Source organism: Petromyzon marinus, chromosome 63 (genome assembly GCF_048934315.1).
Source record: "Petromyzon marinus isolate PM22_M1 ecotype Great Lakes invasive population chromosome 63, UKy_Petmar_22M1.pri1.0, whole genome shotgun sequence".
Classification (NCBI taxonomy): domain Eukaryota; kingdom Metazoa; phylum Chordata; class Hyperoartia; order Petromyzontiformes; family Petromyzontidae; genus Petromyzon; species Petromyzon marinus.
In genome coordinates, this window is record NC_133729.1 from 7508936 (window position 1) to 7534356 (window position 25421).

Genomic DNA, 25421 nt, shown 5'->3' on the forward strand with positions numbered 1-25421 from the left:
CATTATATCTGTACCAAATGGAAATTCCTCCGGTACAGCTATTGAAGGCTTCACGAACTACGTGGTCAAAATAGATGTTAAATAATGTGGGAGCCAGAGGACACCCCTGTCGCACCCCAAGGTGTACAGGGAATGGCTCTGACTCCCGGCCACGTAGTTTTACCCGGGCTCACTCACCATCATGAAGGTCCTTAATGATCGTGATCAGAGGGTCAGGGACTCCGAAAGCACGAAGAACAACCCAGAGGCCAGGCCTACTGATGGTATCATAGGCCTTGACCAGGTTAATAAAGCAATCATAGGCCTTGACCAGGTTAATAAAGCAGAGATGTAGGTCTTGTTGGAATTCCCTACACCTCTGCTGTAGCAGACGGACAGAAAATATGGCATCTGTGCAGGACCGCCCTTTCCTGAAACCGCATTGGGGCTCCGCAAGCCCCTCCTCGGCGTGCCTGGCAAGGCGATGTTGAATAATCCTTGCCAGGACCTTTCCATGCACACGTAGGAGTGAGATGCCCCTGGAGTTGTTAGGTGTGTGTATACACACACAGGTGTGGTCCAGATGTATTGTGACTCACATTTCAATATCTAAAACGTGATGTTTTTTTTAAAGTAAGGTTTATTGAAAACGTAAATGAATATGCAAGGGAGGGGGGGGGGGATTTTTGGGATTAATTATTTTTGGGTCACAAAACATCTGGGCCACCCTGGACAGCGCTGTGTATTATATTGGGGAGCGGTGGCGCAGTGGTTAGCGCAGCGAACCCGGCGGAGACTTCCGAGCCCGAAGGGAACGTTGGTGGGACGTTTGATAATTCGTTTGACCTTCGCAACGGTAGCAACCGAGCCCGCCACCACCATTCCAACTGGGAAAGGAAAGGGAAGCGTTCGTGAATCCGAACATCCAGCCGACAGGTGAGCGACTTTGTGGCCATCTTAGTTGGGGGGAACCTGCACGCAATGACTGGTGGCCATCTTAGGTAGGGCACCTGCACGACAGTGAATGACCGGCGGCCATCTTAGGGAGGGGAACCGCGACAGTGACTGGTAGCCATCTTAGGTAGGGGAAGCTGCCCATCAGTGAGTGACTGGTGGCCATGTTAGGTGGGGGGAATTTCCTATAGGTGAATAACTTGTGAGCCATCAAGAGGGGGGGGGTGTACCTCGCCTGCTAGACGAGCGAGTAACTGATGGCCATCTTAGGTGGGGGTGGGGAGGGGGAAAACACTACAGTTGCACAACTGGTGGCCATCTTAGGTGGGGGGAAACTCCCCTACAGTTGCACAACTGGTGGCCATGTTAGGTCGGGGTCCTCCAGTTGCGTGAGCAATTGGTGACGTCCACCCCTCGGACCCGCCGACGCCTCTCCTCTCCTCACCGACTCCGCCCGTGCCCCGCGGACGGACGATGTCGGCGCTTCGCTACGCGGGCCTGGACGACACGGACAGCGAGGACGAACTGCCGCCGGCCTGGGAGGAGCGGTCGACGCCGGACGGATGGATTTACTACGTCAAGTGAGCGGGACGGGATGGGGGGGGAGGTTGTTACTGACGTACTGGAACATCCGTGTGTACGGGGTTTAGGGCTGGGGGGGGGTGGTGAACGAGCTTCGTGGCTTATACGGATTTTGACCGCGACAAAGAGAGATGTGTTTTTTTTAATCCTCGTGCTCGGGGTGAGGACGACAACTTTGAACATCAACAACGAACAAATTAAGAAAAATCGCCGGATCGATTTGGGCACGGTGAGCGCCGGGAATCGAATCGATTCATTTTGCCGTCCCCCCCTCTCTCCGTGGTGCGCGCTCGGAATCGCGAAGCGAGAGCGGCGTCGAGAAATCGATTTGGTTTCGATTCTTAAAATGTGTTGATTTTTCTGAGGGGTGGGGGGGAGGGTCGGGAGAGAACGGAGCAGCACACGCGGGACAGCGCACACGGGACAGTACACGCGGGACAGTACACACGGGACAGTACACACGGGACAGGGCAGTACACAGCGCAGTGGAACACAGCGCAGTGACACACAGCGCAGTGAAACACGGCGCAGTGAAACACAGCGCAGTGAAACACAGCTCAGTGAAACACAGCGCGGTGAAACAGCGCGGTGAAACAGCGCGGTGAAACACAGCGCGGTGAAACACAGCGCGGTGAAACACAGCTCGGTGAAACACAGCGCGGTGAAACACAGCGCGGTGAAACACAGCGCGGTGAAACACAGCGCAGTGAAACACAGCGCAGTGAAACACAGCGCAGTGAAACACAGCGCAGTGAAACACAGCGCAGTGAAACACAGCGCAGTGAAACACAGCGCAGTGAAACACAGCGCAGTGAAACACAGCGCAGTGAAACACAGCGCAGTGAAACACAGCGCAGTGAAACACAGCGCAGTGAAACAGCGCAGTGAAACACAGCGCAGTGAAACAGCACAGTGAAACACAGCGCAGTGAAACACAGCGCAGTGAAACACAGCGCAGTGAAACACAGCTCAGTGAAACACAGCGCAGTGAAACACAGCGCAGTGGCACACAGCACAGTGAAACACAGCTCAGTGAAACACAGCGCAGTGAAACACAGCGCAGTGGCACACAGCGCAGTGAAACACAGCGCAGTGAAACACAGCGCAGTGAAACACAGCGCAGTGAAACACAGCTCAGTGAAACACAGCGCAGTGAAACAGCGCAGTGAAACACAGCGCAGTGAAACACAGCGCAGTGAAACACAGCGCAGTGAAACACAGCGCAGTGAAACACAGCGCAGTGAAACACAGCGCAGTGAAACACAGCTCAGTGAAACACAGCGCAGTGAAACACAGCACAGACCACGCAGTGTCGGCACTGCAGAATCTAAATCTATGTATTTAGGCTGCAGGAGGAGCAATCCGATGAGCTGTGAAGCTCTGTTGTCACAGATGTCCAATATGGGTACTGGGGTCAGCAAGTTACGACAACAAACGATTTGACTTTGTTTTAAATTTGATCGGGTAAGACTCCACTGAGCCATACTGATCTTCACTTAAAGCTTTCGTGACTGCAAGAATTCATTTTCTTTGGGTTAAAGCCACGTAGATAGGTTCAAAGTAAATAACAAAAAGCCGCGATGTTGCCATCGCAACACAAGCGGTCGTCTTTGAACCTATCTACGTGACTTTACCGAAAGGCCCAAAGAATACGAATTGATATTTTCCGTAAGCGACCGGGCCATCACAAATGATAGCTCAACGAAACGGCGTATCGCCGTCATCATCGTCACGTGGAAATTTACCGTGGCAGCCGAATACTCGATAAACGCGTGATGTGAATCCTGGAGGACCCGGAGGAAATTCAACACGACCTCGGGGAAAGAGAGAGACACGTAAACTACAAATATACAGCAGCAGCAGCAGGCGTCAGGTTCGGGATCAAACCCACGACCTCCTGTATACCAGGCGAGGTAGTTAACATCTCCTAGCCACCGTGATGATGATGAGAGAGAGACACTTAGGCTCCAAATATACAGCAGCAGCAGGCGTCAGGATCAGGATCGAACCCACGACCTCCTGCGTACCAGGCGAGGTAGTTAACATCTCCTAGCCACCGTGATGATGATGATGAGAGAGACACGCAGACTCCAAATATACAGCAGCAGGCGTCAGGATCGGGATCGAACCCACGACCTCCTGCATACCAGGCGAGGTAGTCAACATCTCCTAGCCACTGCGGCGCCCCAAATACTAGGAACCCATCTTCTCTCACTAGATTTGATATTTTGTCTGCATTCACGACAATGACTGTTACCCAGGAAAAACCTCACCGATGTATCAACTCTTTTGTTTTTGTCACGGGGGGCTTTGCCAGCTTTGCACAGCGGGGGGCGATGCTGCCGCTGTGTAGAGTCTACCATAGGGCACCCCAAGTGGCAGCTGTTCCTTTGCCATCCCTGTTAACCCCTTATCAGTGCACTAACTTGTTACAGACCAACTCAGACCTTATTGGTCACCCCGTGCCCCTTTTAAATCTCAACGTTCATCCTACATCACAAGGGAGAAACACAAACAGATAGACAAATCTTTGTGCCCGTATGGAGACGGCTGTAGGCCATCGTATGGACCTGAAACCTCGATTTCCCTGCACAAGAATACGGCTAGACCGTGTGGGTTGTCAGGTGTGCATTACGTTCGTCTGCCAGTAGGGTGTGGCTGGGTAGAGGGGTGGTGGCAATATCGCTGCTGCTGCTGCTCTGTGGGATCCCAATCAAGTCATGGGCAGGTCAACATTTCAGCATTGGAGATGTGGCATTGGCCGCCTCCAGTTACCTCCGATTGGCACGGTGCGAAAGAAGTTGAACGTAACGCCGTGCGTGCGGGGCGAGGGTTTGCTTAGTTTATTTTTTTCAGTTTCCGGAGGAAATTTGGAGAACCCAGAGGAAGGCGATGCGGAAGAGGGAGAGAAAGAGAAAACACCAACGCCACACACGGGCAAAGGCAGCACCCCATTCGGGAATCGGAACCCAAGGCCCCCTTTGCTTTGCGCGCGCGTCACACGCTGCACTGCCGCCGCCACCACCCCTCGACGATTCTCAGGATGGTACACGGGAGGAATCCGATGAGCTATAAAGCTTCTTTGGTTCTTTCGGTAAAGTCACGTAGAATGAGAATAAAATAATACATTTATAAAATAAAATAACACAATAAAATTCTCACGACGTTTCGGCCACAACACAAGTGGCCTTCATCAGGTGAAGGGACGAGATTGTCTCGAGGACAGCACTGGAGCGAACACAGCCAAGATCAGACCGTGACCTTTAAGCTGCGTGAGAAGAAACAGAGCGCCTTGACAAAGGAATTAGCATAAAAATTAGCATTTAATTGGCAGACTTAGCTCTTTTTTTTCCGCAGATGCCCAGTCGGGGCACGGGGTAAGAACGTTACAGCAACAAACTCGGCTACAAAAACACGCGTGCCCTTTGGTTCTGTTCGGTAAAGTCCACGTAGTAGGTATACAACTAAATAAATTCAATCACGACGTTTTCGGGCGGAACACAAGTGCCCATCATCAGGTGGAACAGCCACAGCAAAAAACATTTGCCCGCTACGGCAACAATTGCCCACTTCGGCAATTGTTGATTGCTGTGGCTGTTCCACCTGATGACAGGGGCACTTGAGCTGCGCCCGAAACGTCGTGATTTAATTTACTTTGTTTTCCACCCCCTACGCGGACCTTACCGAAAAGAAGCAAAGGCTGTGGATACCTGCAGTCACGAAAACTTCAGCATCACCCAAACACAAACAAACACAACGATAAACCATCCACCATCCTACCAGGCAAAGCCCACGGAGGTATTAACTTATTCTTTCAGAAGCAACCGGGCCACAAACGATGGCTCACCAAAGTGGCCTGGTCATCATCGTTGTGGTTGGACATGATTGCGGCCGCTTCCGCGGGTAACTCTGTCTCCTCTTCCCCCTCTCGCCCGCCTCCACTCAAAAGTCACGCAGAGCAGAAGACCCAGTGGGACAACCCCAAGACTGGCAAACGCAAGAAGGTGGCTGGAGGTGAGCGTTCATCATCATCGTCGTCGTCATGATGATCATCTTCTCTGCCATATTTACCGTCGTCATTCACCGTGGATTTTTATTTCACCAGGTAAGGCCCACTGAGCTAAATCGCTCTTTTTTTTACAAGCGGCCTGGCCACCGCAAATGATAGCTCACCGAAGTGGCTTATCATCACGTGGAAAATGTATCGCAGTCAAACTCTCCCAACGCACGTTGATTCTAAATGCGGAGGGGAAAACTGGTGGACCCGGAGAAAAATCCACGCGACCACGGGAGAGAGAGAGAGAGACACGCAAACTCCAAAAATACAGCAGCAGGCATCAAGTTGGGGATTGAACCCACGGCCTCCTGCATATCAGGCGAGGTTGTTAACATCTCCTAGTTACCGTGGTGGTGGTGATGATGATGAGAGAGAGAGAGAGACACGCAAACTCCAAATATACAGCAGCAGGCATGAAGTTGGGGATTGAACCCACGACCTCCTGTATATCAGGCGAGGTTGTTAACATCTCCTAGTCACCGTGGTGATGATGATGAGAGAGAGAGACACGCAAACTCCAAATATACAGCAGCAGGCATCAAGTTGGGGATTGAACCCACGACCTCCTGCATATCAGGCGAGGTTGTTAACATCTCCTAGTCACCGTGGTGATGATGATGAGAGAGAGAGAGAGACACGCAAACTCCAAATATACAGCAGGCTTCAGAGTCGGGATCGAACGCACGACCTCCTGCATACCAGGCGAGGTAGTTTAACATCTCGCCTCGTCTTGGTCATCATCAACACCACAGTCATCATGATCGTAACTATCTTCATTGTCATCATCGATGTGCCCATCACCATCGTCACGGTCATCATCATTATGCGAGCATGTTCTTTTTGAATCGCTGGCACACAAGAAGCCAAGGAAACGTGGTGAGGCACCCTGAACGTTCGTGGGTTCACGTCATGACGACGTCAGCAAGGCACGCGCAGCTCTTTGCCATTGTACAAGAGCCCTCCCCACGCCGTACGTGTGTGCACCGTACGTGGAACTTCCTCCCCCATCCCCGCGCAGCCAAGCCCGCTAACGGGAGGTGCGGTGGCTCGTCTGACCACACTTCACCACGCGCCGGCCCGTGCCAAGTGGAGAGCCCCCGTTTGGCTCGAGCACCGCAGGTTGCCTCCTCTGTCCCCCCCCCGCTCCCCCCGCCCCCCCCCCGCCCGCCCTCAACTCATTAAGGCGCCAGGGTGGCACCGCGGTGGCGGACTGGATTCGACTCCCGGCTCGGGCGCCTCTCTGAGTGACGGTCAAATGTCCTTCCCCTGCTCTGCCCTTCCGGGTTCTCCGTTAATATCCCACAGCTAAAAAGAGATTCAAAGATCCCCCGTGCAGCCTTAACAGACTGTTGGGGCAAGTGCCGTTAGCGAGCAGCACCTATGAAGGCGGGCACGGCACACGAGGGGGTGGGTGGCCAGCACCACGCCCGACCGCCTTTGTCTCCCCAGTGGCGATGTTTGCTACACACCGCACCAGGTACTCATTTGAGGCTGAGTCGACCTAGGGGAGGCCCAGGACCGGTTCAGATAATCGTCACTGGTGTTGGCCGTGAGCGGGAATCGAACCCGGGTCGCCAGGTTCATAGCGCAGCGCGCTAACCGCTACACTATCGCTCCCCACACGCACACAGACACACATACACACAGACACACACACAGACACACACACAGATACAGACACACACACAGACACACACACAGATACAGACACACACACAGACACACACACAGATACAGACACAATGTAACCGGTGTTGGCCAAACAATCCCTGTGTTTTAATTTACCTACAAAAAAAATCACTCGGTTGGGTTCGACACACACAGAAGGCTAACACGGTGCGGGAGGGGGATCTTTGTGAATGAGTGAGTGGAGTTTGTTTTCTCTCCCTGTTCTACACAGTGAGTGAGTGGAGTTTGTGTGATCTCCCCCTGTTCTACAGAGTGAGTGGAGTTTGTATGATCTCCCCCTGTTCTACACAGTGAGTGAGTGGAGTTTGTGTGATCTCCCCCTGTTCTACAGAGTGAGTGGAGTTTGTATGATCTCCCCCTGTTCTACACAGTGAGTGAGTGGAGTTTGTGTGATCTCCCCCTGTTCTACACAGTGAGTGAGTGGAGTTTGTGTGATCTCCCCCTGTTCTACAGAGTGAGTGAGTGGAGTTTGTGTGATCTCCCCCTGTTCTACAGAGTGAGAGAGTGGAGTTTGTGTGATCTCCCCCTGTTCTACAGAGTGAGTGAGTGGAGTTGTATGATCTCCCCTTGTTCTACACAGTGAGTGAGTGGAGTTTGTGTGATCTCCCCCTGTTCTACACAGTGAGTGAGTGGAGTGTGTGTGATCTCCCCCTGTTCTACAGAGTGAGTGACTGGAGTTTGTATGATCTCCCCCTATTCTACAGAGTGAGTGAGTGAGTGGAGTTTGTGTGATCTCCCCCTGTTCTACACAGTTAGTGAGTGGAGTTTGTGTGATCTCCCCCTGTTCTACACAGTGAGTGAGTGGAGTTTGTGTGATCTCCCCCTGTTCTACAGAGTGAGTGAGTGAGTGGAGTTTGTGTGATCTCCCCCTGTTCTACAGAGTGAGTGAGTGGAGTTTGTATGATCTCCCCCTGTTCTACAGTGAGTGAGTGGAGTTTGTATGATCTCCCCTTGTTCTACACAGTGAGTGAGTGGAGTTTGTGTGATCTCCCCCTGTTCTACAGTGAGTGAGTGGAGTTTGTATGATCTCCCCCTGTTCTACACAGTTAGTGAGTGAATGGAGTTTGTGTGATCTCCACCTGTTCTACAGTGAGTGAGTGGAGTTTGTGTTTTCTCTCCCTGTTCTACAGAGTGAGTGAGTGGAGTTTGTGTGATCTCCCCCTGTTCTACAGTGAGTGGCGTTTGTGTTTTCTCTCCCTGTTCTACAGAGTGAGTGAGTGGAGTTTGTGTGATCTCCCCCTGTTCTACAGAGTGAGTTAGTGAGTGGAGTTTGTATGATCTCCCCCTGTTCTACAGAGTGAGTGAGTGGAGTTTGTATGATCTCCCCCTGTTCTACACAGTGAGTGAGTCGAGTTTGTATGATCTCCCCCTGTTCTACACAGTGAGTGAGTGGAGTTTGTATGATCTCCCCCTGTTCTACACAGTGAGTGGAGTTTGTATGATCTCCCCCTGTTCTACACAGTGAGTGAGTGGAGTTTGTGTGATCTCCCCCTGTTCTACACAGTGAGTGAGTGGAGTTTGTATGATCTCCCCCTGTTCTACACAGTGAGTGAGTGGAGTTTGTATGATCTCCCCCTGTTCTACAGAGTGAGTAAGTGGAGTTTGTATGATCTCCCCCTGTTCTACAGAGTGAGTGAGTGGAGTTTGTATGATCTCCCCCTGTTCTACAGAGTGAGTGAGTGGAGTTTGTATGATCTCCCCCTGTTCTACAGAGTGAGTGAGTGGAGTTTGTATGATCCCCCCCTGTTCTACACAGTGAGTGAGTGGAGTTTGTGTCATCTCCCCCTGTTCTACACAGTAAGTGAGTGGAGTTTGTATGATCTCCCCCTGTTCTACAGAGTGAGTGAGTGGAGTTTGTATGATCTCCCCCTGTTCTACAGAGTGAGTGAGTGGAGTTTGTATGATCTCCCCCTGTTCTACAGAGTGAGTGAGTGGAGTTTGTATGATCTCCCCCTGTTCTACAGAGTGAGTGAGTGGAGTTTGTATGATCTCCCACTGTTCTACAGAGTGAGTGAGTGGAGTTTGTATGATCTCCCCCTGTTCTACAGAGTGAGTGAGTGGAGTTTGTATGATCTCCCACTGTTCTACAGAGTGAGTGAGTGGAGTTTGTATGATCTCCCCCTGTTCTACAGAGTGAGTGAGTGGAGTTTGTATGATCTCCCCCTGTTCTACAGAGTGAGTGAGTGGAGTTTGTATGATCTCCCCCTGTTCTACAGAGTGAGTGAGTGGAGTTTGTATGATCTCCCACTGTTCTGCATGAATTTCCTCCGGGTTCTCCACTTAACTCCATTGCTAAACCCCCGCACGCAATTATACCGGTATCAGCCACAACAAGGTTTAAAACAGGAGGATTTCTCCACAAATCTGGCTGTCGCCTGATGAAGCTGGTTGTAATTTCTGGCAAAAGTCGTAATCGGATTGTAAATGTTGTGGCTTGGCTCTCCAACACACTGGTGGTGCTGTACTAGTGACGAATTGGCCATGTTCTATTTACGTGACAACCCTCACTACTTGGCTGTGTCGGGTGGTGGCGGGTTTAACGACACAACATTTATATATTCACGCGCTCTAACCCCAAAAAAAAACCTCTTATGGATGATGCTGGTCACGAAAGCCGACTATGTGTTCAACGAAACACAACAACAACAACAACATTCCAAATGATAGAAAATTACCTGCAGGTTACTCAATTTCGATCACACAGCAACAACAGCAACAACAGCAGCACCATCGCCCCCGCCACTACTGAGAAACCCTGGCAGAACCCTCCCTCGCTCCGGGACGCGAGCCTTGAGCCTCGGCAAGGCTCTCGCCTGGGCACAACGAGCGAACGTTCGCGGGCCGGCTCAGCGGGCGCCCCTCTCTTCGCCACAGAGCTCCCGTACGGGTGGCAGCAGCTCGTGGACGCCAAGGGCCAAGTCTTCTTCACGGAGTGAGTGCGGACGCACGCACGCACGCACGCTCGCTCGCTCGCCCCTTTGTCGCGGGCACGCCGAGTGCTCGCGACGTCGAGTTCAACACACGCTTCGACATACAGGCGCGTACCAACGCGTGGCGGCTGCTGCTGCTGCTGCTGCTTCCCCGCTCGTCTGCGGGTTCCTCCTCCTCCACCTAGCAACGCCCTTGAGACGTCGTCCTCGCTACCTCTCGCTACCTCTCTCTCTCACTCTCTCGCTCTCTCACTCGCTCTCTCACTCGCTCTTGCTACCTCTTTCTCTCTCTCTCTCACTCGCTCTCTCTCTCTCGCTCGCTCTCTCTCACTCGCTCTCTCTCTCTCTCTCTCACTCGCTCTCTCTCGCTCTCGCTCTCTCTCACTCGCTCTCTCTCGCTCTCGCTCTCTCTCTCTCGCTCTCGCTCTCTCTCTCTCACTCGCTCTCTCTCGCTCTCGCTCTCTCTCACTCGCTCTCTCTCTCTCTCTCTCACTCGCTCTCTCTCGCTCTCGCTCTCTCTCACTCGCTCTCTCTCGCTCTCGCTCTCTCTCACTCGCTCTCTCTCGCTCTCTCTCTCTCTCACTCGCTCTCTCTCGCTCTCGCTCTCTCTCTCTCGCTCTCGCTCTCTCTCACTCGCTCTCTCTCGCTCTCGCTCTCTCTCTCGCTCTCTCTCTCTCGCTCTCGCTCTCTCTCACTCGCTCTCTCTCGCTCTCGCTCTCTCTCACTCGCTCTCTCTCGCTCTCTCTCACTCGCTCTCTCTCTCTCACTCGCTCTCTCACTCTCTCGCTACCTCTCGCTCTCTCTCTCGCTCTCTCTCTCGCTACCTCTCTCTCTCGCTCTCGCTCTCTCTCGCTCTCTCTCTCGCTCTCTCTCTCACTTGCTCTCTCTCTCTCTCGCTACCTCTCTCTCTCGCTCGCTACCTCTCTCTCTCGCTCTCTCTCTCTCGCTCTCTCTCTCGCTCTCTCTCTATCTCTCGCTCTCTCTCTCTCTCTCTGGCCACCGCGCGCCCTGTGAGCAGCCACATCAACGGGCGCACGACGTTCGTGGACCCGCGCCTCGCGTTCCCCGTGGAGGAGCCGGGGGCTGCTCGCTCCTCCTCCACCGCGTTCCGTCAGCGCTTCGACGGCAGCAGCACGGCGCTCGACGTGCTGCAGGGTCGCGACCTCAGCGGCGTCGTCGCGCTTGTCACCGGCGCCAGCAGCGGGATCGGTGAGTGGGGTGGGTGCGTGGGTGGGTGGATTGGTGGGTGAGTGGGTGAGTGGATTGGTGAGTGAGTGGGTGAGTGGGTGAGTGGGTGAGTGGGTGAGTGGATTGGTGAGTGAGTGGGTGAGTGGGTGAGTGGGTGAGTGGATTGGTGGGTGAGTGGGTGAGTGAGGAGGTGAGGAATTTGGTGGGTGAGTGGATTGGTGGGTGAGTGGGTGAGTGGGTGAGTGGATTGGTGGGTGAGTGGGTGAGTGAGGAGGTGAGGAAATTGGTGGGTGAGTGGATTGGTGGGTGAGTGGATGAGTGGATGAGTGAGGTGAGGAAATTGGTGGGTGAGTGGATTGGTGGGTGAGTGGGTGAGTGAGGAGGTGAGGAATTTGGTGGGTGAGTGGATTGGTGGGTGAGTGGGTGAGTGGGTGAGTGAGGAGGTGAGGAATTTGGTGGGTGAGTGGATTGGTGAGTGAGTGGGTGAGTGGATGAGTGAGGAGGTGAGGAAATTGGTGGGTGAGTGGATTGGTGGGTGAGTGGGTGAGTGAGGAGGTGAGGAATTTGGTGGGTGAGTGGATTGGTGAATGAGTGGGTGAGTGGATGAGTGAGGAGGTGAGGAATTTGGTGGGTGAGTGGATTGGTGAGTGAGTGGGTGAGTGAGGAGGTGAGGAATTTGGTGGGTGAGTGGATTGGTGGGTGAGTGGGTGAGTGGGTGAGTGAGGAGGTGAGGAATGTGGTGGGTGAGTGGATTGGTGGGTGAGTGGATGAGTGGATGAGTGAGGAGGTGAGGAAATTGGTGGGTGAGTGGATTGGTGAGTGAGTGGGTGAGTGGATGAGTGAGGAGGTGAGGAATTTGGTGGGTGAGTGGATTGGTGGGTGAGTGGATGAGTGGATGAGTGAGGAGGTGAGGAATTTGGTGGGTGAGTGGATTGGTGGGTGAGTGGATGAGTGGATGAGTGAGGAGGTGAGGAATTTGGTGGGTGAGTGGATTGGTGGGTGAGTGGGTGAGTGGATGAGTGAGGAGGTGAGGAATTTGGTGGGTGAGTGGATTGGTGAGTGAGTGGGTGAGTGGGTGAGTGAGGAGGTGAGGAATTTGGTGGGTGAGTGGATTGGTGGGTGAGTGGGTGAGTGGATGAGTGAGGAGGTGAGGAATTTGGTGGGTGAGTGGATTGGTGGGTGAGTGGATGAGTGGATGAGTGAGGAGGTGAGGAATTTGGTGGGTGAGTGGATTGGTGGGTGAGTGGGTGAGTGGATGAGTGAGGAGGTGAGGAATTTGGTGGGTGAGTGGATGGGTGAGTGAATAGGTGAGTGATTGGGTGGATGAGCGGGTAAGTGATTGAGTATGTGGGTGGGTGGGTGAGTGGGTAAGTAAGCGAGTAGGTGAGTGGGTTGGTGAGTTGGAAGAGTGGGTGAGTGAGTGTATGTATATTTGTCTTTGTATGCTTGTTGAACGTCTTCCGCACCATACGTGGCCAACCGTGCTAATCGGCGGTGCGGAGTGGGTGAGCGAGTGGGTGAGTGGGAGAAGAGAGAGTGAGTGTGTATGTGTCTGTGTGGGGAGCGGTAGTGTAGCGGTTAGCGCGCTGCGCTATGAACCTGGCGACCCGGGTTCGATTCCCGCTCACGGCCAACACCAGTGACGATTATCTGAACCGGTCCCGGGCCTCCGCTAGATCGACTCAGCCTCAAATGAGTAGTACCTGGTGCGATGTGTAAACATCGCCACTGGGGAAACAAAGGCGGTCGGGCGTGGTGCTGGCCACCCACCCCCTCGTGTACCGTTACCGGCCTTCATAGGCGCTCGCTAACAGCACTTGCCCCTACAGTCTGTTAAGGCTACACGGGGGATCTTTGTCTTTTGTGGGGGGGGGTGGAGTTCAATCCCCGCTCGCAGCCAACACCGAATATCTGCACTGGGCCTGCCCTCCCCGTGGGTCGACTCGGCCTTCAATGAGCGGCTCATGCAGCCCGTGAACATCAGCACGGCGGAGACTTTCGGCGGTGCTCACCGCACGCGCGTGCGCCGTCCGGCTTTCGCGGTCGCCGCTCGCTCACGGCACTTGCCCCGTCATCCGCTGCGGGCTACGCGGGCGGAACCTTTGTCTGTGTGTGGTCACGTGTGTGCCGCCCCCCCCCTACCACCACAACCACCACCACCACCACCACCGGCCTCGCAGGCTTCGAGACGTCGCGCTCTCTCGCCCTGCACGGAGCGCGAGTCTTCCTAGCGTGCCGGGACGCCGCCAGGGGCGCCCACGCCACACAGCTCATCACCAGCGAGTGGGTACGTGCTGCTCGTGGGTGTGTGGGCACGTGTGGGTATATGTGTGTGTGTGGGTATATGTGTGTGTGGGCATGTGTGGGTATATGTGTGAGTGTGTGTGGACATGTGTGGGTATATGTGTGTGTGTGGGCATGTGTGGGTATATGTGTGTGTGGGCATGTGTGGGCATGTGTGGGTATATGTGTGTGTGTGGGCACGTGTGGGTATATGTGTGTGTGTGTGTGTGGGCATGTGTGGGTATATGTGTGTGTGTGGGCACGTGTGGGTATATGTGTGTGTGTGGGCATGTGTGGGTATATGTGTGTGTGTGGGCATGTGTGGGTATATGTGTGTGTGGGCATGTGTGGGCATGTGTGGGCATGTGTGGGTATATGTGTGTGTGTGGGCATGTGTGGGTATATGTGTGAGTGTGGGCACGTGTGGGTATATGTGTGTGTGGGCATGTGTGGGTATATGTGTGTGTGTGGGCATGTGTGGGTATATGTGTGTGTGGGCATGTGTGGGCATGTGTGGGCATGTGTGGGTATATGTGTGTGTGTGGGCATGTGTGGGTATATGTGTGTGTGTGGGCATGTGTGGGTATATGTGTGTGTGTGGGCATGTGTGGGTATATGTGTGTGTGTGGGCACGTGTGGGTATATGTGTGTGTGGGCATGTGTGGGCATGTGTGGGCATGTGTGGGTATATGTGTGTGTGTGGGCATGTGTGGGTATATGTGTGAGTGTGGGCACGTGTGGTATATGTGTGTGTGTGTGTGGGCATGTGTGGGCATGTGTGGGCATGTGTGGGTATATGTGTGTGTGGGGGCATGTGTGGGTATATGTGTGTGTGTGGGCATGTGTGGGTATGTGTGTGGGTGTGTGTGGGCATGTGTGGGTATATGTGTGAGTGTGTGTGGGCATGTGTGGGTATATGTGTGAGTGGGTGTGGGCATGTGTGGGTATATGTGTGTGTGTGGGCATGTGTGGGTATGTGTGTGTGTGTGGGCATGTGTGGGTATATGTGTGTGTGTGGGCATGTGTGGGTATGTGTGTGTGTGTGGGCATGTGTGGGTATATGTGTGTGTGTGTGTGTGGGCATGTGTGGGTATATGTGTGTGTATGGGCATGTGTGGGTATATGTGTGTGTGTGGGCATGTGTGGGTATATGTGTGAGTGTGTGTGGGCATGTGTGGGTATGTGTGTGTGTGTGGGCATGTGTGGGTATATGTGTGAGTGTGTGTGGGCATGTGTGGGTATATATGTGAGTGTATGTGGGCATGCGTGGGTATATGTGTGCGTGTGGGCATGTGTGGGTATATGTGTGAGTGTATGTGGGCATGCGTGGGTATATGTGTGCGTGTGGGCATGCGTGGGTATATGTGTGCGTTTGGGCATGTGTGGGTATATGTGTGAGTGTTTTTTGGGCATGTGTGAGTGTGTGTGGGCATGTGTGGGTATATGTGTGTGTGGGCATGTGCTGAGTATGTGTGTGAGTGTGGATATGTGCTGAGTATGTGTGTGGTATGGGTATGTGTGTGGGTATGTGTGTGTGAGTGTGGGTATGTGTGTGTGAGTGTGGGTATGTGTGTGGGCATGTGTGTGGGCATGTGTGTGGGTATGTGTGTAGGTATGTGTGTGGTATGTGTGTGGTATGTGTGATTATGTGTGTGGTATGTGTGTGGTGTGTGTGGGTATGTGTGTGGTATGTGTGTGGGTATGTGTGGTATGTGTGGGTATGTGTGTGGTATGTCTGTGGGTATGTGTGGGTATGTGTGTGGGTATGTGTGTGGGTATGTGTGTGGCATGTGTGTGGTATGTGTGGGTATGTGTGTGGTATGTGTGGGTGTGTGTGGTATGTGTGGGTATGTGTGTGGTATGTGTGGGTGTGTGTGGTATGTGTGTGGTATGTGTGTGGGTATGTGTGGTATGTGTGGGTATGTGTGTGGTATGTCTGTGGGTATGTGTGGGTATGTGTGTGGGTATGTGTGTGGGTATGTGTGTGGCATGTGTGTGGTATGTGTGGGTATGTGTGTGGTATGTGTGGGTGTGTGTGGGTATGTGTGTGAGTGTGGATATATGCTGGGTACCTGCTGGGCGTATGATGGAAATTACGGCGCGTTCTAACCGTCTCTGCCTGTCTCTCTGCCTGTCTCTCTGCCTGTCTCTCTGCCTGTCTCTCTGCCTGTCTCTCTGCCTGTCTCTCTGCCTGTCTCTCTGTCTCTCTGCCTGTCTCTCTGCCTGTCTCTCTGCCCGTCCTTCTGCCTGTCTCTCTGCCTGTCTCTCTGTCTCTCTGCCCGTCTCTCTGCCCGTCCCTCTGCCTGTCTCTCTGCCTGTCTCTCTGCCTGTCTCTCTGTCTCTCTGTCTCTCTGCCTGTCCCTCTGCCTGTCCCTCTGCCCGTCCCTCTGCCTGTCCCTCTGCCTGTCTCTCTGCCTGTCTCTTTGCCTGTCTCTCTGTCCCTCTGCCCGTCCCTCTGCCTGTCTCTCTGCCTCTCTCTCCGTCTGCTCCCCAGCCCCAGGCTCAGGTGGACGTGCTGCCGCTGGACTTGTCGTCGCTGCGCAGCGTCCGGGAGTGCGCCGCCAGCTTCATCTCCCAGCGCCTGTGAGCGACCGCTCCGTGTTAACATTTACTCAGCGAGCACCCTTCCTGTCCGGCTTCGCTCCTCCCTCAAGACCCCCACCACCGTCGCCCGCTCCATCCCCAGGCACCCACCGTGATTGCTGTGCTCTTTGGTTCTATTCGGTAAAGTCACGTAGGTAAAAAAAAAACAAAGCAACAAAAAATCACGACGTTTCGGCCACAACACAAGTGGCCTTCATCAGGTGAAGGGACCTGTCCAGAGGACAGCGTTGGAGTGAAGAAAGTCAAGCGCAGGTTGCCTCCTTTAAGCTGTGAGGGGGGGGGGGGTAAACAGAAAAAAACGCCTTGACAAAGGAATTAGCGTAAAATGTAAAGCTGTGCAAGCTTGGAATTGGCATAAAAAAATACATTAATACCACCGTGAGAGTTTGGGATGCCACTAATTGAATAAACATACTGTACCATTAAAAATCACTTTAACGTTTGGTTCGATTTAGAACATCTTTCCAATGGTTGCTTAATTTTAAACCATCTTCTCGGTTGAAATTGTGTCTGTGTTTGTAAATCTGAATTGCCTCGTGAACAAATCTCTGATAGAAACCCGTGGGTTTGCAGAGAACCTTGGTATCGGAGAAAATTATATCGTGATCACCCACAGCGTTGTAACAGTGATCAGCCACGGCAGAAGAATTCGTTCTGCCGTGTTTCAAATCTGATTTGTGCTCGCGAATTCGGTCAGAGACATGTCGCTTCGTCTCCCCGATATAGCAGTCACCACAGGTGCAGCTCAATTTGTAAACCCCGGGGTACTGTAAGTCAGGAACGACATCCTTCACGGATGGGATCAGGTCACGGATTTTGTGTACTGTATTGAACCGGACCAGGATCTTGTGTCTGTTTAGAATTTTGGAGATCTTTTTAGTAACGCCTGTGCCCACCAACCGGCCTCCCCACACCCAGTGCCGGATGATCCTCGCAGCTAAAGTAGCTCCGCATGGAGTAGCTACTACTTATGTACAGTGAGGGAAAAAACGTATTTGATCCCCTGCTGATTTTGTACGTTTGCCCACTGACAAAGAAACGATCAGTCTATAATTTTAATGGTAGGTTTATTTGAACAGTGAGAGACAGAATAACAACAACAAAATCCAGAAAAACGCATGTCAAAAATGTTATAAATTGATTTGCATTTTAATGAGGGAAATAAGTATTTGACCCCTCTTAGTACTTGGTGGCAAAACTCTTGTTGGCAATCACAGAGGTCAGACGTTTCTTGTAGTTGGCCACCAGGTTTGGACACATCTCAGGAGGGATTTTGTCCCACTCCTCGCCACGCGGTGTGCGAGCATTTGCCGACGCGCCGATCGCCGTCCGCCCGTTGCTTCGGCTCGACTCGCCGCCGGCGAACTGGCGGAGGAACGATTCTCACGGCCGGATCGACACTGGGGGTGGGGGGGGTGGGGGGAGGGGGGGGGAGGGGGGGGGCGACGTTCCGCTTGAAACCGCACCGAGCATCTTCGGGGCTACGTCCGGGAAGTCGGGATGAACCCATTTCTGACTCCACGGGTTTTGATGACAATGATGACAACGACGATGATGATCATGATGATGATGATGGTGCTAATGGTGTTGCTGCTGCTGGTGATGATGATGACGATAAAAGCTGTGTACAGCGATGATCTCGACGCTGATGCTCGTGCTGCAGCCGCGATTGCTGTTGGCGACAGCGACGACGACGACGACGATGCCGTTGACCCCCGACCCCGACCCGCCTCCCCCCCCCCCCCCGCCACGGCGTGCCAGGCCCCTGCACGTGGCGGTGTGCAACGCCGCCGTCTTTGCGGCGCCCTGGAGCCTCACGGAGGACCTGCTGGAATCCACCTTCCAGGTGAACCACCTGGGCCACTTCTACCTACTGCGCCTGCTACAGGAGACGCTGGTGCGCTCGGCGCCGGCGCGGGTCGTGCTCGTCTCGTCCGAGTCGCACAGGTGTGACGGTCGGTCGGTCGGAAAGTTTCCGGGCGGTCCCTCCTCCGGGCCTACGAAGGCTCGGGTGTTTTTCTTTGCTTTCCCCCCCCCCCCCCCCCCCCCCCCCGTGGAAATGTATCGGTTAGCGCGATCGGAGGCGCCGCCTGCCCTGCTGGAAATCGGTGGGAAAGAGCTTTGTAGCTCATCGGATTCCTCCCGCGTGAATACGATGTCCGTCCGTCCGTCCGTCTGTCCGTCCACCCGTCCATTCGTCCATCCGTCTGCCATCTGTCCGTCTGTCCATCCGTCTGCCCGTCTGTCTCTCTGTCCGTCCGCCCGTCTGTCTCTCTGTCCATCCGCCCGTCTGTCTCTCTGTCCATCTGTCCGTCTGTCTCTCTGTCCGTCCGCCCGTCTGTCTCTCTGTCCATCTGTCCGTCTGTCCATCCACCCGTCTGTCTCTCTGTCCATCCGCCCGTCTATCTTTCTGTCCATCTGTCCGTCCGCCCGTCTGTCTCTCTGTCAGTCCGCCAGTCTGTCCGTCCGTCCGTCTGTCTCTCTGTCCATCCGTCCGCCCGTCTATCTCTCTGTCCATCTGTCCGTCTGTCCGCCCGTCTGTCTCTCCGTCCGCCCGTCCGTCCGTCCCTCCGTGCGCTCCCGCAGGTTCCCCGAGCTGGACGGCGCCGGCTTCCGCGTGGATCTGTCGCGCCTGTCGCCGGCGTCGCGCTCCGACCACTGGCCGGCGCTCGCCTACAACCGCTCCAAGCTGTGCACCCTGCTCCTGGCACTGGCGCTGCACGTGCGCCTCTCGCCGCTGCACGTCGCCACCCACGCCGTGCACCCGGGCAACATGGTGCCCACACGCCTCGCTCGCCACTCCTGGGCCTACCGCCTCCTCTTCCAGCTCGCCCGCCCGTTCACCAAGTCCCCGGTAAGGCTCGCTGCCGCTGCAGCGGGAGGGCTTTGTCTCTCAAAGCGTTAATCTGTTGTTAGTAAAGTGAAACCTCGTGGATTGCGAGTAACTTGGTCTGCGAGTGTTTCGCAAAAGACGAGCAAAATTTTTTAAAAAATAAATATTGATTTGATAAACGAGCGAGGGTCTTGCAATACGAGTAGTACGTATAGTGCACGCTTTGTCTGCCAAGCGTCACGTGATCACACGACTGATATACGAGTGCTTTGGATTACAAACGCGTTTCCGGAACGAATTATGCTGCGCAATCCAAGGTTTTACTGTAGTTTTACACCAGGGTAAGATCGCCGACGGGAAACATCGTGGTGCTCGAGTTATCAACGGTGTGGGTTTACCACTAATTGACACGTTTTCGTGTATACGTGACAAACCTTTACCCATCGGCCGTGTTGGGTGGTGGTGATTCTGGCTTTAACGACACAACATTTATATTAACGTGAGCTCACCCCAACAAAAACCCCCTTTATTGTGACGAACATTGGTCGCGAATGCCTACCACGTGTTCAGTTAAACGGGGGATCTCTCGTGTGCGTCTACACACAAACAAAGACAAAGGTCCCCCGTATAGCCTGAACAGTCTGTTGGGGCAAGTGCGGTTAGCGAGCAGCACCTGTGAAGGCCGATCACGGCGCACGAGGGGGTGGGTGGCCAGCACCACGCCCGGCCGCCTTTGTCTCACCAGTCGAGATGTTTACTACACACCGCACCAGGTAATAATTTGAGGCTGAGTCGACCTAGGGGGGGAGGCCCAGGACCGGTTCAGATAATCGTCACTGGTGGTGTTTGCCGTGAGCGGGAATCGAACCCGGGTTGCCGGGTTCATCGCGCAGCGTAGCGCTAACCGCTACACTACCGCTCCCCACACACACACGCACGCACACACACGCACACACACGCACACACATGCACGCACGCACACACACATGCACACACACACACACACGCACACACGCACACACACATGCACACACACACACACGCACGCACACACACATGCACACACGCACACACACACACACGCGCACGCACACACACACACACGCACACACACACACACATGCACACACGCACACACGCACACACACACACACGCGCACACACACACGCACACACACACACACATGCACACACGCACACACGCACACACACACACGTGCACACACACACACGCACGCACACACACGCACACACACGCACGCACGTGCACGCGACGAGCAGCAGCAGGCGGCGGCCACGGCGGTTTACTGCGCGACGGCGCCCGAGCTGCACGGCGCCAGCGGCATGTACTTCAACAACTGCTGCCGCTGCCTGCCGTCCGCCGCCGCACAGAGCGAGGAGCTGGCGCGGGACCTCTGGGAGCTCAGCGAGCGCCTCGTGAGCGAGCGGATGGGGCCGCTGCCGCCCGGAGGCAGTGCCTGATGCGGCGGCCAGGTCTGGGGAATCGTTGCGTTGATCAATATTTGTTGTTGTTGTTGTCTACTTTAATTTTGTATTATTTCACTTTTTGCAAGTGTTCCGGCATTAAAAAATACGCAGACTGGCGCAGCGGGTGGTTAGGAGATGTTAACTACCTCGCCCGGTATACAGGACGTCGTGGGTTCAGTCCCAACCCTGATGCCTGCTCTGTATTTTCAGTTAGAGTCTCTCTCTCTCTCATGATCATCACGGTGGATAGGAGATGTTAACAACGTCGCCCGGTATACAGGAGGTCGTGGGTTCAGTCCCAACCCTGACGCCTGCTCTGTATTTTCAGTTAGTGTCTCTCTCTCTCATGATCATCACGGTGGATAGGAGATGTTAACAACGTCGCCTGGTATACAGGAGGCCATGAGTTCAATCCCAACCCTGACGCATATTTGGAGCTTGCGTGTCCTATCTCTCCGTGGTCGCTTGGATTTTTCTCCGGGTCCTCCGGTTTTTTCCCTCCACGGTTAAGAGTCGACGTGCGTGCAGGGTATTTGGCTGCTGTACATTTCCACCGGACGAGAAGCAACTTCCTTGAGCTATCGTTTGTGGTAGCCCGGTCGCGTCCCAAAAAGAGCTAAGCAGCTCAGTGGGCCTTACCTGGTAAAAGAACAAAATAGTGGAATAGTTTTGATTAATAATAATTAACCACACGGACTTGTGGTGCAGCATTCAAACAAATACGCTTTCGTACTGTACGCGCGTTCCTTGAAACTGATCTTTAATGGCCTTGTATCGCCGGTGCTAGAGGTCAAAGGCAGCCAAAATGGCGAGCAACACCAGGACAATGTAACCACCAAAGCATTAGGGGCATGGGTTAAGAATTTTGCCTTCTTGATCGCCTTAGATCTTGAGCACCGGTGAGACAGAAGCCACAAAAGAGGCTCTGTCTGGTGTAGGCCAATCGGTTTTCACGGGCAGTGTATAACATCACCAAAGCGTACTTGTGCATCTTTATTTTCACCACAAGTCTGCGTGGTTAATGTTGTAGACCCGATGCCTTGCAAATAGGCGTCTGATTTGGTGTGTGAACGTCCAAAGGCCCTCCTCCCCCGTGTTCATGCCAGAAAGGGTAAAGCCATTGTTTTTTGTTCGCCATCATTCAACGATTGTTATTATTATTATTAATACTTCTTCTATGCTTGTTTTACACAGGAGAGTCTCGAAAACATTTTATTTGTGGGCGCCTGCTACTGCTGTTGCTGCTGTGTGATCCCAATGGAGTAACATGCAGGTTACATTTTTTTTCCAGCAGTCACATCGAGTTGTGGTGGTGTTTTTTTTTAATCTGTGGGAGAGAAAACCCCCCCCCCTCTCCACCCCACGCAGAACGAGTGCGGGAGAGGCAACGCGCCAACTCCACACGGGCGTCAGGTGGGGGAATCGAACCCAGGCCCTTGTTGCCGTGGAACCGCGCGAGTGTTAAGGCTGCCGCCGCCACCGCGCTGCGCTGCGACGATTCGATGCTGGGGTTAGCTGGGGTCAGGATCTGTGATGTCGTTTTGCGAGCTTCGTTTCACGAGCACCGTGTGTAACGATTCTGTAAAAACCCGCGTCGGTTCCGTTCCGTTCGAAGCCGAATCGTCAACAAATAATCGTGGCTCTTCCGACTCTCACGGCAATGTGGTTTGTTTTTTTTAATTCCCGTATTTTTCCACTAGGTGGAAGTGAGATAATGTGCGATCAAAGACGGTTATGACCTTGCGCAACTGCGCGTTGGAAAGGCGGCGAGCTGTTATCATGTTAAGTCACGCCCTCTGCCGCTGTATAATATAAAGCGGAACTTACCGGAGTAGGAAATTGCGATTCGGTGACGGCCTGTTACGAACCTTGGGCAATGTTTACAAACAACAATACGGGGGACTCCTCTGCTTACGAACATTCGAACTTACGAACTTTCAGAGATACGAACAAACCCTGTCCGTACGTCAAGGTGCCCGTTCCGACCGAGGGTCGTAAGTTCAACCGCCGCGCAATAGATGGCGGCGGTGACATCCACGTCTGCAGAACGTGAAGAACCCAGTGGCATCTACATGTACAGGAGATTATTCAACTTTTAAAGCCATTCCCCGTGTTTAGTTTACACATCCGTACAACGCGTTTGGAATCGACAGGAGTAAAGTTGGATTTACGAACAAATCGACTTACGAACAGACCTCTGGAACCTAGCGCGTCCGTAAGTAGAGGAGCCCCTGTAGTGGAGTACGTGTGGCCGCTATTGGCGCTCTCGTTCTTCCGAGCGCAGGGCGATCATCGCGAAGGCAGGCGTTGGGTTTTTCACAAGGCGCCCGCTGTAGTTTCGCGGTCGTGGGGGGGGGGGGTGGGTGGGCGACCTTGCTATGTGTCGCCCCGATTGATTTGACCCCCCCGTCCATGCGGTGCCATTTTTCCCCAATGTTGGACCGCGACGTCGGCAAGGCAAGGCAATGTCGCCCTACCCTTGTCGAATGTCGTCGCGGGATCTCGGAACGTTCCACGGTGAAGTCCGCGGACGCAGGATTAACCAGGGCGGGCCGGCCAAACCCACCGGCCGGACGGTCGGTCGCCTAGCGCCAAACCACGGACCTCGGCAAGACGCGGCGAGCGCCGATATCACCTTTCAGCGCCAGGTCACCGCCCTCAAAGGATGGGCAGAACCGGCTGCGGCAAGCACATGCATGTGGGGGATGATGTCATGGTGAGCGGTACAGCGTCGTGGTTCGTGCGTTGCGCTACGAACCCAGCGACCCGAGTTCGATTCCCGCTTGCGGCCGGCCGACAGCGGCGACGGTTGTCTGAACCGGTCCTGGGCCTACTCCCCTAGGTCGACTCGGCCTCAAAACGAGCGGTGTGTCCTAAACACCGACAGTGGGGAGACGACGGCTGGCGGGCGTAGTGCTGGCCACCCACCCCATCTCGTGACGTTGCCGGCCTTAATAGCCGCTCGCTAACGGCGCTTCCCCCCCCCGCCCCAACAGTCCGCTAGGGCTACACAGGGGGGGGGGGGGGGATCGCCACGGAATGCTTCACCGAGCCTCGGAAGGACGACGTTTCGAGATCTCGGTCCTCCGCCGCGATGTTCCGTCGCAAATGCACGGTGCCGTAAGCGGTGTCGTGACTTTTGCGAATGAATTGTCGAGCACTCTTTATGTAAATAGATAAATGATGCGGGTGGGACGGATAGCTTCGTGGTCCATCATGGGAGCAAACCCGGGTTATCCACAGCGGGCGTGACCCCTGAATCGGACATTGCAGTTTCAGCGACCCGGGCGATTTTCGTGCGGTTCGTGTTTCGTCTCGACGGCTGTGCTCGCTGTGGCCGGACTCCCCCGCCCCTCGCTCGCCGTCTTATTCCATTGCAACGACACTTAGGCGTCTGTAAATATGATTGTTGTTAAAGCACGACGGACCGTGCGTTGTTGCAACGTAAAATTTAATTAAATGCCCGGCAAAGCCAATCTCTCAGAGAGGGAGTCTCCCGTTTTGTTGGGGCAGTGGGGGCGGGGGGGGGGGGTTAAACATTATAAACAACAACAACAACAGCAGCCCCCATTCTCCACTAAGTGACGGTGGCGTGTGCCAGGCCAGGTGCACTTTGAGGCCATCGCGTGAAGTGTCGATGGCTCGCTGACAGAGGAGGTCACGGGACAGAGCCAGGTGCCATCAGTCGCCTGACATGACTGGCCGTTGCCACAAGCTGTGCACCCCCTTGCTGTGCCCGGGTATGCCCCTCTGGGCCTGCCCAGGAATGCCCCCCACTCGGAGTGCCCAGGAATGCCCCCCACTCGGAGTGCCCAGGAATGCCCCCCACTCGGAGTGCCCAGGAATGCCCCCCACTGGGCCTGCCCAGGAATGCCCCCCACTCGGAGTGCCCAGGAATGCCCCCCACTCGGAGTGCCCAGGAATGCCCCCCTCTGGGCCTGCCCAGGAATGCCCCCCACTCGGAGTGCCCAGGAATGCCCCCCACTCGGAGTGCCCAGGAATGCCCCCCACTCGGAGTGCCCAGGAATGCCCCCCACTGGGCCTGCCCAGGAATGCCCCCCACTCGGAGTGCCCAGGAATGCCCCCCACTCGGAGTGCCCAGGAATGCCCCCCACTGGGCTTGCCCAGGCATTCCCCTCTGGGCATGCTTAGGCGCCGTCGTTAAATGACGTCACGCGATTTTTGACCCCCCCCCCATCGTCACACGGCGTCACAAAATGTCAGACCCCCCCCCCTCAAATATGACGTCACAAAGCTCTGTCCCTTCCCCTCCCCCCCCAAAAAAACAAACATGCTTCAAATCGCTTTAAACTATTGCCATCGTAGTGCGTATTTAATGTGGCGCTGCACTCTGATGTTGTAGGTAGAAACACATTTATTAATAAGTCTTATTTAATTAAGTAGAACGCCACAAATGTCTTAACCCCCACCCCTAGGTGCGTGACGTCATTTATGGACGTCCCCTTAGGCACGTGAACAGGAATCGTCAGAAAGGCCACCGACTGTCCAGCAGTGCGGGTTGCTGGAGCGGTGGTGTCGCCGTTAGGGTCTGTCCATAAAATGACGTCACGCACCTTGGGGGGGGGCGGGGTCAGACATTTGTGACGATGTGTGACGAGGGTGGGGGGGGGGTGTTTGAGAAATGTGACGTCACGTCAAAATGCGCAACTTTCTAAATAAATATAGGCAACACGTTCTATTTTATTAAATATACTTTTTTTTTTATATAAATGTGTTCTACAACATCAGAGTGCAGCGCCACATTAAATACGCGCTACAATGACAATAGTTTAAAGCGATTTTAAGCATGTTTTATTTTCAAAATGGAAATATG

The 25421-nt window shown here is 54.1% G+C and overlaps 2 protein-coding genes across 4 annotated transcripts in view; one reads left to right on the top strand and one right to left on the bottom strand.

The window, feature by feature from the left end:
* LOC142906343 (uncharacterized) overlaps nt 1–20398 on the bottom strand; it is a 107245-nt gene extending 86847 nt beyond the window's left edge. The window contains exon 1 of the mRNA XM_076053931.1: nt 19897–20398. The gene's annotated coding sequence lies outside the window, so the exon portion shown is untranslated. The remainder of the gene's footprint in view (nt 1–19896) is intronic.
* On the top strand, nt 1251–24063 carry WWOX (WW domain containing oxidoreductase). 3 transcript variants are annotated; one of them, XM_076053930.1, is made up of 9 exons: nt 1251–1514; nt 5465–5529; nt 9966–10193; nt 11210–11400; nt 13560–13666; nt 16157–16245; nt 18028–18213; nt 18853–19120; nt 20381–20581. In XM_076053930.1, the coding sequence occupies exons 1-9, from the start codon at nt 1497–1499 to the stop codon at nt 20579–20581; spliced, it is 1353 nt and encodes a 450-aa protein (XP_075910045.1). In that variant the 5' UTR covers nt 1251–1496. The 3 variants fall into 3 exon arrangements, with proteins under 3 accessions (XP_075910045.1, XP_075910044.1, XP_032836142.1); XM_076053929.1 differs by having other exon boundaries at nt 1253–1514; nt 18028–18112; nt 20381–24063; XM_032980251.2 differs by having other exon boundaries at nt 1263–1514; nt 10136–10193.
* The last annotated feature ends 1358 nt before the right edge of the window (nt 24064–25421 follow it).

What these genes read in the sequence shown, in the direction of transcription:
- WWOX (XM_076053929.1), top strand. An exon ending in AGCTCATCACCAGCGAGTGG is followed by an intron (nt 13,667 to 16,156) that starts GTACGTGCTGCT and finishes TCTGCTCCCCAG; the next exon opens with CCCCAGGCTCAGGTGGACGT. An exon ending in AGCTTCATCTCCCAGCGCCT is followed by an intron (nt 16,246 to 18,027) that starts GTGAGCGACCGC and finishes ACGGCGTGCCAG; the next exon opens with GCCCCTGCACGTGGCGGTGT.